Below are 15,931 nucleotides of genomic sequence, written 5' to 3' on the forward strand. Positions count from 1 at the left end.
GGACAGAACTGGTCACGACCCCCCTGCCTCTCTGCCCCAGGCAACCAGGAATCACGGGAGCTGAATCCAAGGGCCCCACGGCACCTACTCCCGCACCCCTGGCCAGCGTCTGCCAACGTCAGCCGCGCCACCCCATCCGCAGCTTCTCCCCGAGCGGAGGGAGGACACAGCATTCTGCAGGCCCCTCCTAGTGCGCTGCTCTCAGAGGGACAAGGTGGGGGGAGCTGGCTGCGCTGCTACGGCATCTGCAGGCATTCCTGCACATTTGTCTCCTGCCCCTCTCGGCCTCTCCCGCCCCAGGCAGCTGTGCACGGAGGGGTGCGGCTGGGGTTTCCAATCAGGGCCCTGACGGGATGTGACTCGGGACTCCAGGCACTGCGCCGTCCTCCGGCCAGTCTGACCGACTGGCCCCAGAGCTAGCACTCGGCACAGTGCTGTCTCCACTGCCCTGACGCGGTCTGTACCATCCACCCAAATCCTTGGCGGTGGCGGCTGCGGGGGTGCTGCTGCCCAACGGGGGATGTGTTACGGGGGTACCACTGCCAACAAATACTCACGGAGCTGGGCACTCTGTCCCGAGGATTTTAGAAGCAGCTTCAGCTCAAAGAGCACCAGCGCCACGTGGACTGCATGACAGCGCAGCCGCTCCATGCGGAAGAGAAAAGCGATGGCAGCCTCGAACTGCGCTGTCAGGAAGAGGACTTGGAAGTACAGGAAGGGCTGCTGGTTCACCGTGAAGTGGGACTCGCCTGGGGGAGAGGACACGCAGGTGACGTGGGGGCCAGGATATTAGCAGCCCCAACGCCAGGCAGAAGCCCCGTGTGCTTAGAGGCCTGCTGAGGGGACGAAGGGGGCCCCGGATACGGTGGACTGCCACATGAACCATAACCGGGTTCCACAACCTTCCCCAGACCTCACAACACAACTGGCAAGTGGGCTTGTGTTGTAAAACCCAAATTGCTTGGGCTAAGTGGGAGAGAAACAGAGTTCAGGACCTTAAGGTGATCTATAAAAAAGGCTGTTTATCTCCTCTGCCCTGCTAAGAGTCACTCAGTAGGAGAGGAATGAAGATTTCAAAGATACTTCCGTTCTACTCAGACTCACAGGTATGTGACTTCAACAAATGCTGGCCACTAGCTGGGATCTTCTTTTGTTCTCGGAATTCTTAAACAGAAACAGTGATGAGGGAGAGCTGGGTCCCCCTCCTCTGTGCTCAGATACAGGCATTATATCCACAAGGAAGCAAGAGCCAAGTCCTGTCTCTGTCTATTCCTGAGCAAATGTCTACCAGAGCAGCTTAAAAACAGCTTACTGTATATGACCATGTAAGTCACACACCCTGCCTGAGCTCACACGGCCTCTACTTGAATTTGAAATCACTGCGGTACCGTGTTGTGTTCTGAAGATCTGGAGTTCAGAGATGACGGATGTTCCTAGAGGACAGCTAAGTTGTGCCCTTAGGTGAAGAAGACAGAGCAGGTGGTTCTATTCGGGTATCTTACCATAGTCTTCCAACAACTGTTTCTGGAACTGTGAAAGAGTGAGCCTGTCTTGTGGGGAGCTGGTGCCGTCGTCATCAAAACACACTTGGTTCAACTAAACCCCCAAGAGAAACACATGCATTGGTACAAACTACTTCCCGAGCCAGGCATGCAGACCCGTAGCTGCTCAGCAGCACAAGGCTGTGCTAATGGCTGCGGTTACTGGCTGAGAATCACACAAAACTGGGGTCAAGAGACAGGACATCCTCTAGCCCCATCGTCCTACTGGCATCACACATCAAGCAGGTAGAATATGCGTGCGGAACACGAGCAGAGGGAAGGGGTTAATGCCCTGCTCAGGCAAGGGAAGCGGTGCCTGCCTTCAGCCACAGGTAGTCCTCGGTTTTGTCAGCGACTTCGCTCTGGTTGTCAGTGATGTCGCATCTGCCAATGATACAGTACACGGCCCGTTTGTAGGGGTCCGTGTTGTTCCGGAGGGCCCTGCGGTAATGCAGCCGGAGCTTGTTCTCTGTGGCCGGTGACAACCTAAAGACACAAGGGAACAGACAGCGTAAGTTTCCACACTGAAGACCCTCAGGGGCACCTGAAAGCACCCCAGGTCCCAACCACACATGAAGCCTTCCTTCACGGATGCCGCCCCCAACCATACTGCCCGGCTGCCACCATCTTTATTTGACGTGCAGCCACCAACACCTTCGGCTCTCCGTCCACTGGCTTCCTCGAGCAGGCTTCCTCGAGCAGAGGCCTTCAGGGTCGCGCCGGAAACGCTGGGGAATGAATACCCCACCCCACTCCCCAACAGCCCGGGAGTCCTTCTCTTAACTGTCTTGGCTCCATTCTGACCTCCTCGCTCCCTTATACATGTTAAGATTATCTCCCAAATAAGCTACTTGCACTCAAATCCTTGCCTCAGGGTCTCTCGGGGAACCCTATGCCATGAATCCTACTTTAAACTCACTAATATGAACAAGACAGAGGCTTGCGGTCTATGCCAATCTCTGGATATGGCATCATTAACACTGCCTAAAAAACTGCCTTGAAAAGTAGCGCTCGTAGACTCTTGAATGCTGAGAACGAACTGAGGGCTGATGGCGGTGGGGGAGAGGGGAAGGGGGGTCATGGGCATGGAGGAGGGCACTTGTGGGGATGAGCACTGGGTGGCATATGGAAACCAACTTGACAATGAACTATTCAAGAAAAAAAAAAAAAGAAAAGAAAAAGAAAAGAACTGCTCATCTTTCCAGGAGAAAATAGGGTAACCACCACGATGTGTTTCAAATACATGCACATGTATTAAAACTGGGTTTCAGTGAATATGAACTTAGCCCAATTACAGTAAAACCCAGAGAAAACTTAATCCTTAGCAGTTCCTTAAAGGAAAAGAACTGAAAACACACAAAAAAACCAGTTTCAGTGATTACATTTCAAGATGACTAACTTCTCATTGTGGCCTTTGAGCCACGAAGTGTGTGACAACACATTTTGATACTGGGCCAACCAGAAAAGCACTGAGTGTTACATGAAGTGTAAGGCAGCAGAACTTTGAAATAAAGCATCCTAGACAGGCCTGGGGTTTACAGGGTGTATACCCTCCTGCTCCCAGCCACAGTGCCTCCCTCCCACACTGGGACAGAAAAATCCCCAAACACACAAGCCTCAGCATCGGAACCGGGCTCTTTTAATGTCCTCAACTGTTACTCTCAGGAGAGCTCTACTCGCTTTCTAGACTTCATTTTTTTTTTCCAAGCAGAAACTTATTCTGACCGCACACAGGGCAAAAAGAGCAAACGCCAGCGGAGGCCGCCCTGCTCATTCCACGTGGCGTCTTCCAGAGGTACCACCGCATGCACCATACCTCCTGTCCTTGCTGCTCATGTACTCCTGGAACCAGGTTTTAAATTCTCCCAGCTGGTGCTGGGCTCGGTTAACCACCTGTGAGGCGGCAAGCAGGTCCCCGCAGCGCATGCAGTAATAAATTAACGCCCACACAGGATGGCCTTCCACTTCTCCGTCCTAAAAGAGGAAAGATGCTCAAATGAGCAGGCAGACAAAGCTAACTTTGATGGCTTTGACACGTTCACCTCTCCTCATATTAAGTCACTTCAGCTTTGCAACCACCCTGTGAGGTAGGGACCTCCGTGTTTTATAAGCAAGGAAACTGAGGCACAGAGACGTTACGTAACGTGTCCAAGGTGGTGAATGCGGCCTGGCTCTAGAGCCTTTCCTTGAGAACAGTCTGTGCCCTGCCTGACTGAAAGCCAGCCTGTCATCATCTGCATGGAAGCCAGGGACTGTTTTTCTCTCTGCTTCTCCCCTACTCCTCCAGAGGGTGGACCTCAGACTTCCTTTCTTGGTCCCTCAACCCCTCCCCCGACAGGATTCTTTCTAAAACCAGATCTGATCATATCACTTCTCCACTTGAACCCCTCTGAGGTATTTACATCCAAAGTGCTTAGCCTGGCACTCAAGGCTTTCACCTGCTGGTCCCACGTTTGCCAAGCCCTACCTTACACACGATATGCTATGCTAGATACTCTTTCCTACCTCCGTGCGTCTGTTCATGCTGTTCCTTCCAGCCGAAACACCCTTTTCTAAGACCTGTGGCAGGTGAGCCCCTATTTTTCAAGTGCAGTGTGAACCTCACCTCCTTAAAGAAGACAGCCTCCTCTGTATCCCACCACCTTGGCCTAAAGCTCCAGTTTAGTGCTGCTTTGCACAGGGCATTAAATCTATAAGATAATTCCCCCAACTGGACTATGAGCTGGAAACAATCACATTTTAGGAACTATATCTAACTCCATTCTTCCAGATGTTTGAACCAACAATCTCAAGAGTCATCCCTGACTCTGTGTGTCACACCCACATCCAAGTCTTCACCAAGTCCTACTGGGCCTACTTTCAGAACACATCAAGAACCCAATGACATCCTCCCCCTGCGCCCTCCTCCACGGAGCCGAGCGGCCACCAACAGCTCATCACCTGGACTCCCATAGTCCCGGTCTCCCAAGGTCCCCCAGCCTCTCTCCTAGCCCCACTCTGGTCTCTTTTCCATACAGCAGTTTCCACACATACCCTCATCTAACTGCAAATGCCTATCTCAGAGAGGTGGCTCCAGGCATGTAACTTATCACACAGAGAAAGATGCCAGTACCTGAAGTCCAGGCAAGGGAGCCGGAAGTTTAATGTTTAAGAAACTTCGAACCAACTGGTAAGTCCCAGGCACCCCGCCTAGCTGGGCCTGATGCAAGTTTCCAAAGACAGTCACAAGGGTGTAATTCTTATAACTGGAAAAATTGAAAAGAAAAAACAAAGGTTGAAAACACATACAGGTATCTGTATCCACATCTCTGACATTAGACCGTGAACTCCATAGGGCAGGGCCTGGACTTCAAACCGAACACAGAGGAGGAAACAGTGCCTGCTTCACGAAGCAAACTATATAACTTATTCAGGGAGGAGTAGAGCACTGTAAATATCTTTCATCACTGTGAATGCTCAAAGGCGTCCCTAGAGGAATGTGACTGCAGACTTCCAATGCACGAAGGCCTAATGCATATTGCTTCAGCTCACAGCTGAATGCTTTGGTCCATTCTTTTTAAACATTCTATTTTGAAAAATTTCAAATGTACAAAAAATTAATAGAATAGCCTAATGAATGCTCATATCCCTTTACTGAGATTCGTCGTTATTAGCATCTGTGTACATGTTTTTCTCTCTGTAGATATATATATACACACGTACACAAACACACACACATACACACACCCACTTGTTTTCTGAACCATTTGAAAATGTATAAAAATACAGAAAGCAGGGGCTACTTCATCTGTAAGTACTTCACCACGTACCTCGGAAGAACTAGGGCATTCTCCTACCCACCCTCAATACCAGTAGGACAGTGAGAAACTGATCATCACCACAGTATTATCTAAAATATAAGCCGCATTCAAATTTCCCAATAATGCCCTTTACAGTTTGTGTTTCCCCTCCAATCAAGGAGGAAATGTATGCACTTGGTTCTCATGCCACTTCTACTTCCTTTACTCTGGGGTAATTCTACCACCATTTCCCACGACACCGGCCTTTTTAAAAGAATCCAGGCCAGCCGTTGGGTAGAATGCCCCACAAGCTAGACTGTTTCATTAAGATTTAATTAAGATTCAACTTTGTTGCCAAGAATCCCACACAGCTGATGCTGGTACTGCCCACCGAGCCCCACAGCGCGGCCGGTAATATTTGGTTTGATCACTTGCTTAGAAGTGTCCCTCACCAGATTTCACCACTGTAAAAGGACCCTTCTCTCTGAAATTGAGAAGTACTCTGGGGGGTAATACTTGGAAGTGATGTGAATATTCTGCTCACCGACAGTCTTGTACTTAATGGTTTCAGTTTCCACTGATGTCCTTGATGAACCAATTACCACACCGATTGCTGCAGGAATTTCTATCATTCCCTTTTCACTTATTTGCCAGTATGCTTCTTAAAATCCTGCAATTCCCTAAAACCCATAGTGTTTATAAAGTGCTTTCACACTAAGATTAACTGGTTCTGGTTACAGATATTCAAATATGGGGTTAACAGAATAAAGAACTTTCTAAATATGTTTCTTTTCCAAAACAAAAGAAACTGACTCAAAAAATCAGGTGCTCCCTATGCACAAAGATATTCAACACCAGATTAAGTAAAATAACAGAATGAGAGAGTGTGCGGAAGACAGAAACATCTAAATGTCAAACACATACAAAAAAAGACTCAATGGAATCTGATGCAGTTATGTAAAATGATACTGATAAACATTTTAAAAAGCAAACTACATAAAACCACATACTGTACACATTTGGATCATAACTGCAAAAAGAAATCAAACAAAATATTCATATATCGAAAAGGNAAAAGGCACAGGAGCCTCTAGCATCTCCTGTACCAGTCCTACATTTTCAGCCTCATCTGCAAAAACCCACTTGGGGCTGGGTCTACTTTGCCATGCCACCAGGATTCGCGGCGGCAAAGATACTTTAAAAGTGAGTATAATTATCATGAAATAGTCTCTTTTGCAAGAGAGGACAACAAATCCTTGAAAGGGATGCTGCTGGGGGGTGACGAGTGACGCCCCTAGAAAAGGGGGGCAACAGGGTGACAGTGATTGTGGACAGCAAACTCCCAAGCAGCTCCAAGGGCTGTCAAAGGAATTAAGGGAAAAAAAATTTTTTAAGACAAATAAATATATAAAATTAAATAAATGAGATGAAAATAATACATGAAATGGGATGGATTACCAGATATAAAATCAAGAAAAGCTTCGTACCACTGGTGAAGTCAAACACCAGTGCTGAAGAGTGGGCTTACTAAAGAAAAAGCAGTCATGCGCAGTCATATACCCGTTAAAAAAAAAATCCTGGGGACGCCTGGGTGACTCGGTCGGCTAAGTGTCCCACTTCAGCTCAGGTCATGATCTCGTGGTTTGTCGGGCTCTGTGCTGACAGCTCAGAGCCTGGGGGCTGCTTCAGATTCTGTGCCTCCCTCTCTCTCTCAGTCTCTCTCTCTCTCAGAAACAAACATTTAAAAAAAATTTCATTCTAAAGGTTTTATATATTGTAAGAAATTATGACTCTTAGGGCACCTGGGGGACTCAGTCAGTTAAGCGTCCGACATCGGCTCAGGTCATGATCACACGGTTTGTGGGTTTGAGCCCTGCGTCGGGCTCTGTACTGAAGCTAGCTCAGAGCCTGGAGCCTGTTTCAGATTCTGTGTCTCCCTCTCTCTCTGCCCCTCCCCTGCTCATGCTCTGTCTCTCTCTCTGTCTCAAAACTAAATAAACCATAAAGAAAGAAAAGAAAAGAAATGTGACTCTTGCTCTGCTGCTTCTAGGATACCACCATACACATCAGAGTCTGAGTGTCTCCAGATCAATGTGCCCACAACTTACATTGCAAACATTCAGCAAAAGCCTATTATAATATTTTATAAGCTCTTTTGTGCCTATGTAAAAAAGAATAAAAAACATTTGGAGTTCCAGATTTTTCTTAACAAGGGAAGTTTATGGCTGATGGTGTTCATCTCATGTGGCTATTGTATAATTATTATAGTATTTGATAAAAACCTATTCTCTGCTATACCAAGTGTGAATTACCTCGGTTAATTCACAAGGAGATCTTAGGACTCCCTAATGAAGTATTATTTTGTTGATAAAGGGCAACCACACTACAAGGGGACTGGCAGCTGCACAGCTCCCTGGCAAAGAGTTGCAATTTAGCAAGTGTATTCAACTTGGCTTTCTCTTCCCGAACTAGCAGAGGCCCAGCAGCTCGTCTCTGAAATACAGAGGGTGTACTGCACACTCATGACAACCCCTGCTGGCAAGTTCAGAGCTGGAAGGAGTGTCCACAGGGAGGGATGAATGGCATAGGTCCTACCAATGAGGGGGATGATAGTTAGGGCACAGGGCACAGCCACAACCCCCTCAGGGACCAACTCTAATTAGTGAGGAGGTGGCAAAGAAACCCAGGCACAAATCACAGGCATTAGCAGCTGGGAAGGATCCAGATGCATAGGGATTAACAGAACAGAGCCAGAAGGAAAAATAAAGGTTCAAGGACTCTTCCTAAGGCTCCAAGGTGATAATATCGCCCGGTGTAAAAATTAAAATGCTGAGAGAAAACAAAAGAGCCTAAGGAGTAATGGCTGAGGTGCATTAGGGAACAGGATCCTGACCTAAGGCATCATGGCCTGAGAATCATGAGGTCTCCATACTGAGGGACAGAGAGCAGAGAAAGAGAAAATGAAGTCTGACAACACTCGCATTCACCCTGACTTTATACTGCTGCAGAAACAGTCCCGGTAAAGAAGTGTTTCTGAAAGCAGGATTGTATATCTCAGCCGCGCTCAACCTTTGTTAAATTGTACCAGGCACAGGGTGCTCAGCCCAAGGACTACTGAACATGAGAAATGGCTGGCTTCTGGGGGCTTCGGAGCCAGCCCCGCTGGGCCAGGGCTGCCTTACCTCTGCTCGAGGTAAACCAAGGCCTGCCGGACAAAGTCCATGCGCACTTCCACGCTGTTGCGGCTCTTCAGGGCATCAGTGGCCGGCACCAACAACACATCTGTCATCTGTTTCACCATGTTCCACATGTCAGAGATGTTCTGCACATAAATAAACTGCATGTGACAACGCTGCAGGGCTGGAGAGACGGCCTGGCTCTTCGAGGCTCTGACCTCAAAGGCAGAGAAGGTAAGGAGGGGGAAGAGGTTCATGCCCTCTGTCTGAGGCCCTCAGGCTTCAAGCTCAGCACAGAAGCTGCGCCTGGGCCCCGCCAGCTGCCAGACTCCGTCTTCCGAGGAGCACCCTCCTGTCCCGCGTGGGTTTTCAGATCAATTACTATTCCGGGTCTGACATAACCGCCCACATAATTGAGACCACACGACAGTAAAAGGAACACTGAATCTCAGTGGGTTATTCCTTACAAGAGAGTGAATACATTAATAATTGTCCAAAGCTCCAGGAGTTTAAACTCAAGTAGCTGCATTTCAGTCCTTACAAGGTCATTTGAGTTTCTTAAGGCTTAAAATAAGGAGTTTAACCTAAATAATATAGGTTTTGTCCTCCCAGAGACTCTCCAGGGGCCACTGCTCTTACCCCATTTTGTGAGTGTCACAGCCTCCCATTTTCCTTCCCACTCACTCCCTTCAAAAGATGCCTCCACGAGAGCCTGCCAGGAAGGGAATGGGCACTCTCTCTCCTCGATGCTACCACCACACGTAAGGGATGCCCTCTCCCAAGAATCCTCCTGGCTGTAAATCTTTCCTTAAAAATGGGTTCCCTGAATGTTCTGCAATATTCTAAAGTTAAGAATCCTTAGAAGACAGTACTGATTGGAGAAAAGCAGGCTTACACTTCTTCCACAGGAAGAGAGAAAATCCTGTTTTCACTGTCTTTCTGAGAAACCAAAACTGTAGAAAATCTACCCAAATGTGACTCTTTCTAAGTGGTGAGATGGTAGGTGGATTCTTAACTTTCTTCCTTAGATTTGCTTGCATTGCCTTGTATTTTATGATTAAGGGAAAAAAAAGTTGGACCAAAATAATAATAATCCTTATAATCTGTGTATAAGTGTTTGCTTCTGTTATATCCTTCCCCCGCTCTCCCTTTCTTCCGGGCCACCTACCAATCCAACCACCTGCTTTTTTCCTCCCAGGGTGAGAAAACTGGCCAGGGATAAGAATTGAGGGACAGGCATAAAGATGGGGAGTCAGAAAGGAAGGGAGCCAGCGGCATATAAAGAATGCACCTAAGGACCACATCTGAGTCAAGTTCAATGGGCTCCCGGGTGTGAAAACCTCATCACCTTTATAATTCAGCTCTTGTAAGAGTCCGTTAGTCTAAGGAGGGACACTGGTGAGGGAAGAGTTGAAGCCTGACAGGACTTCAAAGCGATACAGCCCAAGGAGACCTCTTGTGACCATTCACTGATCCCAGCTGGGCCTTCTGAAGATGCATTAAAAATGCACGTACATAGCATTATCATCAAAAAACCACCCCAAAGTTATTTAAAATAAAACTCTGAAGGACAGTTAACATTTTATTCCACGGAGCAGAGTGTCTCTTGGGCACACTTCTGCCCAGTCAGCAAGCTGCTAATCCCATCTGAACTCCGGACACCACCACGTCTCTCCTTGGGTTAGCGCCAGGCACTACCTTATCGTCCAGCTCCGCCACCGAAGCACACAGGTCCACGAGGTTAGGCTGCAGGTGACCATTTACAATCTTCTCATTATAGATATAAATCTGAAATGAAAAGCAAAGTAAATGGCACAATTTCCATTTTCTCTTCTTCTTTTTAAAACCTCTTAAGGCAGCTCTGAAGCCAGCTTTCTGCCCAACACTCAGCAGCACAAGTTTCAGCCAGCCTTTCCTTCCTCGGTGTGGCTGAGCTATCCACACTGCCTGGAGGTCAAGGCCTCTGGCCAGCTTCCCAGGTGTGCCTCTGAACTTTGGGCGGCAGCATCAACACACCCCAGCTAACTGCTACCCCAGCCTTCCCAGCAGCTGAAGAATGGAGGGAGGGTGGTCCTGGTGGAGGAGGCCACAGGCACTTCTGCACCTCTCCACCCAGCAGACCCCCAGTCCCGGCAAGCAAGGACCAAAGGGGAAGACTTTGGCTGCTGCTTTCCTAGGAAGAGAGGCAAAATCTGGTAACCTTTGCTGACAAAAGGCCCGAATGGCTCCAGGCCAAGGCTGGTGGACTGAGTAAGGAGCGTCAGGCTGCAGCCTTCCACATGGGTTAGAACAACAATTGCCGTGTGTCTGGAGTAGCCATATATCCAGGACAGAATTCCTGCTCCTTAGGAAACTTTTCTCAAGAAAAGGGAACTGTGTGATGTTTAACGTATGGGAACACCACTATTACTTTGAATTTTATTTAAAAAAACAAAACACTTAAATAATGACATTAAGAACTCGTAGGTTCTACTCATTGCCTACGAAGAAGTCCTTGCCCTACCAAGGACTGAACACAGTAGCGAGGTTAGACCATAGATAAGAACTCCAACCCCTACTCTGTATGAGGGACAGTATCATGTAGCCTCCAGGGCGTTACAGAGATGAAATAAAATGGTTTTTACACGATAAGGTGGAGTTTATTCCCTCACTGTGCATTTATGAGGGGCCTCCCCTCTGTAAGGATTTCTGCTCAACACAGGATATAAAGATTTACTCTCTGCTGGTGGGACAGCCATGTAAACAGGACATGGTGTCCCAAGTCTGGAAAATGTTAGTTTCATGGAGTCTTACTTTCACAGACAGAGAAGAGGCATCTTCTCTACTCACAAGCTTACAACTTCATGTGGTAGCTGCGGCAGTGGGAGGAGTACCCACATATGGAGGTGAAATTTAAAAAAAAAATTTTTTTTAATGTTTTTAATTTATTTCTGAGAGACAGAGACAGTGTGAGCAGGGGAGGGTCAGAGAGAGAGGGAGTCACAGAATCTGAAATAGGCTCCAGGCTCTGAGCTGTCAGCACAGAGGCCGATCTGGGGCTCAAATCACAAACCGTGAGATCATGACCTGAGCCGAAGTTGGACACTCGACTGACTAAGCCACCCAGGTGCCAGGGAGATAAAATTTGAAGGCTGGAGGTGTGGTGGGGAGAAAGAGAGCAATATGAAACGTGGAGCAGAAAATAAATGAAGGCCTCCTAGTAAAACACAAGGGAGCTGGAAGGAGAGTGGCCAGCAATGGTATGCCCAAGGAGAGAAACCTAAAAAAAGCGTTTAGAAAATTTTTTTTATAAGAGGTGCGGGCTCACCACCCTCAAGTCAAGAAACAAGACAGTTTCCCTTTCTTGACACTATTTTGTGTAGGGAAGCAGCAAATTAGAATAAAACACATAGGCAGCCAGCGTGGTTTTATTCAGGAAGTCAATTCCAGGTCTGCGCTGTGTCCTTAGGGCAGCTTCAGTCTAGCAGTCCCTGTGCTCACCACAAAGCATCTCAATCCACCCCACGCCGCTGTGTGACCGCCACACACAGCCAGAGCCACAGCCCCTAAAACACCATGAGCTTGTCCAGGACAACAATATTAGAGAGTGGTGAGTACACTGTGCTTACCAGGCAGAAAAGCATTTAGAAAATTTCTATCAACAAGGGGTGAAGGAAGATTTCTGAGAATACCATCAGCCTACTATGTAATTCAGGTTAATAGAGAACTCTATTTGCTATGCAGTGCAATTACTCAAGGCTGTACTGTACATGGGCTACTGCCAAATGCAAAATGAGACGCCTTGGGTCAGTGTAGAGGGCAGATTTCCATTTCCCCAAGTCAAATGTGACTCATTCTATTACCCAATTTGATGGAATTCTCCAGGGACCGAGGTGGTAAAATATTAACCACTCCTCTGAACAAAAAACCAACTTACTTTCAGGTTCTGACTTTCACATGAAGCCACGGTTCTCTTTCACTCCCCCGAGCACCCACATAGAATTGTCCTGGTTTTGATCTTCTCTGAGAGAATGCTCACCTGCCGGGCATAGGCCATCTCAACGCTATCCAGAGAGCTTCGACCAGGGGGTCCCGCATCACTGATGTAACCTGGCTGTAGGTAAATACACAGGCAGCATTAAGAACAGCATTCAGTCATGTAAAGAAAAAAAATCCTATAAATATATGCTTGACTTTAACAAAGCTGTGAGAAGTCTCTTGCCTAGCCAGATTTCCTCAAAATGATGATGTTAGGGGTTTCAATAAGATGATACTCCCTTCCTATGAATACACAAGAAGGGAGCAGGCATGAGACCCAACTCAAAAATAGCAGGAGGGCAGATAAACTCTACGGAGATCTCAATGACTGTTCCTGGAAACACGTTTTTCCAACAATCGGTTCAATCCCAAGCCCCATCTCTACCCCATCCTCTCCGTCCAGGTCTTCACACCCATGAAGCTGTTGTTATTTGTGGGCCTCCCGTTTCCTTCCGTCAGTCACGTCAGATGGTTAAGGGGCTGGGGCTTACAGGGTTCCGATACGGAGATTCAGGCTTTTACAATCCAGAGCCCACAGTAACAGAACAGCTGCTGATTAACTTTCTACATCTGAAGACATGAAACTAGTCTAAGTTGGGTATTCATACATTCATTCATTCAGTAAATGTTTGCTAAGTGCCTGCCTCACGTATAGCTGCGTGCAAGTGCCATGCCCACAGGAATGACAAGAGGCCAATCCATGGAGCCTGTCCCCAGAGAGTTTACCATTCATGGGGGCAATCAGACACAAACATACGGAAAACCTGATTACACTTACTTATTTTTAAAAATCTTTTTAATTTTTTTTTTTTTTTTGAGAAAGAGAGAGAGCCTGAGCAGACGGGGCAGAGAGAGAGAGAGAGAGAGAGAGAGAGAGAGAGAGAGAGAGAGAGAATCTGAAGCAGGCTCCAGGTTCTGAGCTGTCAGCACAGGGCCTGACACGGGGCTCAAGCTCACGAACCATGAGATCATGACCTGAGCTGAAGTTGGGCACTCTATCGACTGAGCCCCCAGGTGTCCTGTGACTTTTTTTTTTTTTTTTTAAAGAAAGACTAAAGTCAATCTTTAGCTAAGCTCCATTCCCTACTGTAAACAAGTATGGGTCAAAATTAGGTATCTTCCATTAGGTATATTCTGAAATTTCCACTACATTAGTTTATACTATGTTACAGCAAATTCTTTAAGTTTCTCTCATTAAAAAAAAAAATTCAATGCTGGGGTGCCTGGGTGGCTTAGTTGGTTAAGCATCTGATTCTTGCTTTCGGCTCAGGTCATGATTTCACGGTTCTAAGATAAAGCCCCATGTTGGGTCCTGTGCTGACAGTGTGGGGCCTGCTTGGGGATTCTCTTCTCCTTTCCTCTGTAACCCCCCAATAGATAAATAAACATTTAAAAAAATTTGATGCCATATTCTCTAAAATCTTTAAAAAAAAAAAAAAGGTGGGAGAGTTTAAAATGGGCTTTCTGGGAAACAGACAGAAGACAGCAGCAAAACTTCCTGGCACTACTAAAGCTGGTAAAAGGAGTATCTGTGCGGGCAGCACTGGGAGTAGTGTAGACAGGAGAGAGGATGAGGGCGGGAGGCAGAAAGGTGAGACGTAAGCCCTCAGGTCCTGAAGGATGAACCGGGACACCCATTTGACTCCCTGGCTCTGGGGTCTGGGGCACAGCACATTCTCTTGGAGCCTCGGGTTCCCACCAGTCAAATGACAGGGACGCCCTACACAGCTCAGAAGGGCCTCCTCAGCTCTGATTTTCTGTACTCCCTGCTATTAACAACTTTTCACAGTCTGCTGACTTTGGCAGATGCTGTTGGCTGCATGACCCAGTGACTACTTCAAACCCCTAATTCTCACCCCCACTCCCTGATTCCTTCCAGTCTGGCATATGGAATTAAGATACCTAACAGTGTGCTGGTAAATGTTTTAACAACCAGCTTGGGGAAGGGGCCCGATCTGTAGCGTTGGCTGGTTTCCATGATATAAGTACTCCCACCATGACCAATTTCAAGCTATCTCAAGAAGTATCAGATAGATGGCAAAATTTCTGTAAATTTAACAATAGGCCCCTGTGAGCTGACCTCTTCACACTACTGAATATACCTTCCTCCAGCCTCTACTGCAGTTAGGAGTGGCCGTGGACCCTAGTTCTAGCCCACGAGATGAAGCACAAGTCTGGAGTACATTTTGGGGACAGCTTCTGCTCCTTCTGATAAAGGGGGCACAAAGAACCTGGCATGGCCTATAACGCCCCCGCCTGCTCCCAGTGTAAACGGGGAGTGTAGGGCTGCCGCAGCCATCCTGTGAGCCTGAAGCAAGTGATGTGCCGAGGACGGTGCCCAACAGAGAGAGGCGCTGCGTCTCTGACGGCACTGCAGAACAGCTGAATGGAGGCCCACACTCTCCACGCCCACGGACGTCTTGTTAGGTGAGAAAAAGAAATCCTTAGGCAAGCCGCCGAAACGGATTTTCTGTTACTCACAGCTGAAAGCATTGCTATCTGAAACAGAACTGGTGAAAACCGCCAGGTTATAATAATAACAGCTACACTTGCTGAGCATGGTCTTAAGTCTCACGACCCAGTAAGACGATGCACTGTTATCCTATCAATTTTATTTATTTATTTATTTTAATATTTTTATTTATTTCTAGGAGAGAGAGAGAGAGACAGCGTGAGCAGGGGAGGGTCAGAGAGAGAAGGAGACACAGACTCTGAAACAGGCTCCAGGCTCTGAGCTGGCAGTCAGCACAGAGCCTGACACAGGGCTCGAACCCACGAACCGCGAGATCATGACCTAAGCGAAAGTCGGACGCTTAACCGACTAAGCCACCCAGGCGTCCCTCCTATCAATTTTATAGGTGAAGACACCAAAGCACACAGAAGGCAGCCTGTCCAAGGTCACTCCAATGGGAGGCAGTGGAGCCATGATTTGAGAGCACGTCCTGGCCCCGCAGTGTCCACCAGGGCAACCTTCCAAAGACAGCCATCGAAGAACCAGAGGGCAGTGGTCAGAAATCCTTTCTCCACTGCCCACTAGCCATGTGATCTTGACCACGTGTACTGCTTCTTTTGAGCCTCGGTTTCTTTTGCTGTAAAACAGGGGATGTCATGGTATCCACCTCGGGTTTGCAATAAAGATTAAACAAGGATAAAAACAGTATTTACAGCACAGCATTGTTGTGAGGGCTAAGCAGAAAGAAGTCAGCACAGGGCCTAACACTTGGCCAATAAACACTAGCTATTACCACTTTTTAAACAAAACAAAATAAACAACCGTAATGAAAGTAGGAATAAATCCTATACTGAACAACAATGGATAGATACGGACACTAGAGAAACATAACCTAAAATATTTTACTCTGAGCTGGCTGGAAATTCTCAACTCACTTTTCTAAAATAAACACAATAGAATGAACAG

General features: G+C 47.3%; 1 protein-coding gene across 2 annotated transcripts in view; it reads right to left on the reverse strand.

Annotated features, from left to right (window-relative positions):
- Positions 1-15,931, reverse strand: part of NUP93 (nucleoporin 93) — a 103,738-nt gene that overhangs the window by 8,305 nt on the left and 79,502 nt on the right. For both annotated transcript variants that reach the window (XM_077751301.1, XM_077751302.1), the window contains 8 exons: positions 12,515-12,589; positions 10,195-10,284; positions 8,503-8,642; positions 4,654-4,786; positions 3,358-3,515; positions 1,862-2,027; positions 1,503-1,596; positions 558-749 (listed from right to left, as the gene is read on the reverse strand). In XM_077751301.1, coding sequence (XP_077607427.1) covers positions 558-749; positions 1,503-1,596; positions 1,862-2,027; positions 3,358-3,515; positions 4,654-4,786; positions 8,503-8,642; positions 10,195-10,284; positions 12,515-12,589 — 1,048 coding nt within the window. The remainder of the gene's footprint in view (positions 1-557; positions 750-1,502; positions 1,597-1,861; positions 2,028-3,357; positions 3,516-4,653; positions 4,787-8,502; positions 8,643-10,194; positions 10,285-12,514; positions 12,590-15,931) is intronic.

The sequence above is a fragment of the Crocuta crocuta genome, unplaced genomic scaffold (genome assembly GCF_008692635.1).
Source record: "Crocuta crocuta isolate KB4526 unplaced genomic scaffold, BGI_CrCroc_1.0 scaffold124, whole genome shotgun sequence".
In the NCBI taxonomy this organism is placed as follows: Eukaryota; Metazoa; Chordata; class Mammalia; order Carnivora; family Hyaenidae; genus Crocuta; species Crocuta crocuta.